The 2,642-nt window shown below is 40.9% G+C and overlaps 1 protein-coding gene across 1 annotated transcript in view; it reads right to left on the minus strand.

Annotated features, from left to right (window-relative positions):
* Positions 1-765: 765 nt before the first annotated feature.
* tgm2l (transglutaminase 2, like) overlaps positions 766-2,642 on the minus strand; it is a 12,493-nt gene continuing 10,616 nt past the window's right edge. The window contains exons 13-15 of the mRNA XM_014028473.1: positions 2,170-2,330; positions 1,192-1,328; positions 766-1,103 (exon numbers count right to left, since the gene is read on the minus strand). Coding sequence (XP_013883927.1) covers positions 923-1,103; positions 1,192-1,328; positions 2,170-2,330 — 479 coding nt within the window. The 3' untranslated portion in view covers positions 766-922. The remainder of the gene's footprint in view (positions 1,104-1,191; positions 1,329-2,169; positions 2,331-2,642) is intronic.

Raw genomic sequence — 2,642 nt, forward strand, 5'->3', positions numbered from 1 at the left:
GAACTGTAATAACCCTTGTGAGAGGTCTTGGGTTCAAATCCTGAACAAGTCTAACGTCACATGAATGTGCAGTTATCTGCACTGAGGAGGCGTTCAGCTAATGTTGCAAACAAACCAAATAATAACACGACATTAAATTAATGTGAGAAAAATTACTTTATTAAAATTGTGCATATTTTTATTACATTAAATGAAGCATAAATGCATGAATGATTCTGACATTGTTTGTCTTTTATTTAAGAATCAAGAATCAACATGTTGGGTCCAACAGACAGTGTTTCACCTGCAGAGGCTTACAGGAACCACAGATACCAGAGGGGAAGCTTAAAATAATTCCTAACATTTATTCATATTTTGCAAAACTATGCCCTTTGATACTTTACTTGTATTATCATGAAAACTTGTTTTCAGGTTGGACCCTGAAGGTTCTGGTCCTTTTAGACTGAATGCACCCACAAAAGGGACTGCATGGGTCCTCAGCAGGTCCAGGAACAAAATGAGCTCGTTAAGAACCGGACCTAACTGGGCTTGAAATGATCACAAATGCATTAATTTCTGTTCAACAAAACAAACCAAAGAACACATAAAGTCCATTTTATACTAATATTACTGTGAGAAACAGAACAGAACCGATCTTCACTCAGTAAAGACCGGAACAAATTTAAATAAGATGTTTTAAGGGTGGTTTTATTTATCTGACAAAATTATAAAATTAGAAAAATTGATTAATTTATTGAAAGTCTGGGTCTTTTCTTACGTTAGCCCTTTGATTTGATTTTAATTATTAATTCAGGATGAAAAACAGGAAGTAAAACATTAAGTCAGGTGACAAATCATTGTATTTTGTGTGTTTTTAGAATCAGTCAACATTTGATCAGAACTTTGTGTTTTTATTCCCTGACGCGTGGGAGATGTTTCTACATTAGAAGCCTCCGGGGACATGAGAGACGTTTCTACGCCTCCTGTAAACAACCACGGTGGCGTCTCCCTTCACGTCCTTCAGCCGGTCCGAGTCGAAGTCCACCAGGAGCTTCCTGACGCCGGCCCTGGAGGGTGTGAAGGACACGTGCACCGTCACCTTCTCACCTGGAGCAATGGCATGACTGAAAAAAACAAGGAGTTCAGTGGAGATTTTCATGTTTTCCTGGTTCATTATGAACAGAAGGTCAGAACTGAGTCCAGGTGACCTACGTGACGTAAATCCGGGTATCAGTCAGCAGACCGGGCCCCTCTACAAAGAACACGCCTCTGTTCAGAGGCACAGGCAGGGGGTTGGTCAGGGAGATGTCGGCCGACGCTTGTTCCCAAATAAAAACCCGTTCAAGAACCTGAAAAACAAAAGACAGGTCTGTCTGAAACAGTTCACACAAACACCGTTTCCACCCCTTTTTACCTGCAGTAAACAGGTGAAACCAGAACAAAACCCTTTCTGTGGGGCTGTTACTGTAAAGTTTTCAGAGGATCACTAAAAAGTGTTGGATTTCAGATCAAAGTTTAGTAAGGTTTTGGTCTGACTCTTTAGGTTCCTCCTTGAAATCTACAGAATAAGAAGACAAACATCAAAGCAGTATTATACTCAAGACCACTCCTGGTCTCAAGACCACAACATTGGAAACATCACTAAACTTCCAGAATATTCTCCAGTTTATTTGTTAACATCTTTGTTTTTGTTGGATGTAAAATGTCCTGTTTCAAATCCAAACGTGACTCGTTGATAATTCTGTCCACAAAATCTTTAGTAAAACAATTCAGCTCTATAAATCATAAAACAATATATTTCTAAAACAAAATAAATACTTGTAAATTCTGCAGCTTTCTGAGACGGTGGGGACTACGTCAGACCTTTTGTCACTAGCTTACCTTTGTATACTGTATGTGGTGTTAACATTAGCTAACATTAGCAATCTGCCTTTGTATCAAAATTCTTTACCTGGCTCTCACACAGAGATTTAGTTGATTTTAAGTGTAACCTGTGTAGGGTAGTGTTTTTTTTTTCTGGTCTCGTCTTGGTCCAGCCCCTCAAAGTCTTGGTCTTGTTTCAGCCTCGATAGACCCTGGTCTTGACTACAACATCTAGATGTGCTAAATGATCCCAACTCTTCTTTGGTTTCCCCTCTTCAGATGAATGAAGGTCTGTTGTAGCTGGAAAAGACTCAGGTGTTCTCTCACCTGTATGCGAACCTCAGGCATTCTCAGTGGGATGTCAGACACAGACAGGAGGGGCAATGTCAGCCCCTCGACTTCAGCCAGCACCTTCACCCTGATCAGGTGTTGGTCAGAGACACATCTGTTGTAGTTCTCGTATTGCAGACGCAGAATTTCTTTGTGAGCTGAACACAGAATAAAATTAATTCATGTTACTTTCATGGATCTGGATCAGGGGGTCTTTGTGGAGTCTATGTGGAGTCTATGTGGGGTCGTTGTTGAATCTTTGTGGCGTCTTTGTGGGGTCTTTGTGGGGTCGTTGTTGGGTCTTTGTGGCGTCTTTGTGGGGTCGTTATGGAGTCTTTGTGGGGTCTTTGTGGAGTCTTTGTGGAGTCTTTGTGGGGTCGTTGTTGGGTCTTTGTTGGGTCTTTGTGGCATTTTTGTGGGGTCTTTGTGGAGTCTTTGTAGAGTCTTTGTGAGGTGTTTGTGAGGTCTTT

Source organism: Austrofundulus limnaeus, unplaced genomic scaffold, assembly GCF_001266775.1.
Source record: "Austrofundulus limnaeus strain Quisiro unplaced genomic scaffold, Austrofundulus_limnaeus-1.0 Scaffold767, whole genome shotgun sequence".
Taxonomy (NCBI): Eukaryota; Metazoa; Chordata; class Actinopteri; order Cyprinodontiformes; family Rivulidae; genus Austrofundulus; species Austrofundulus limnaeus.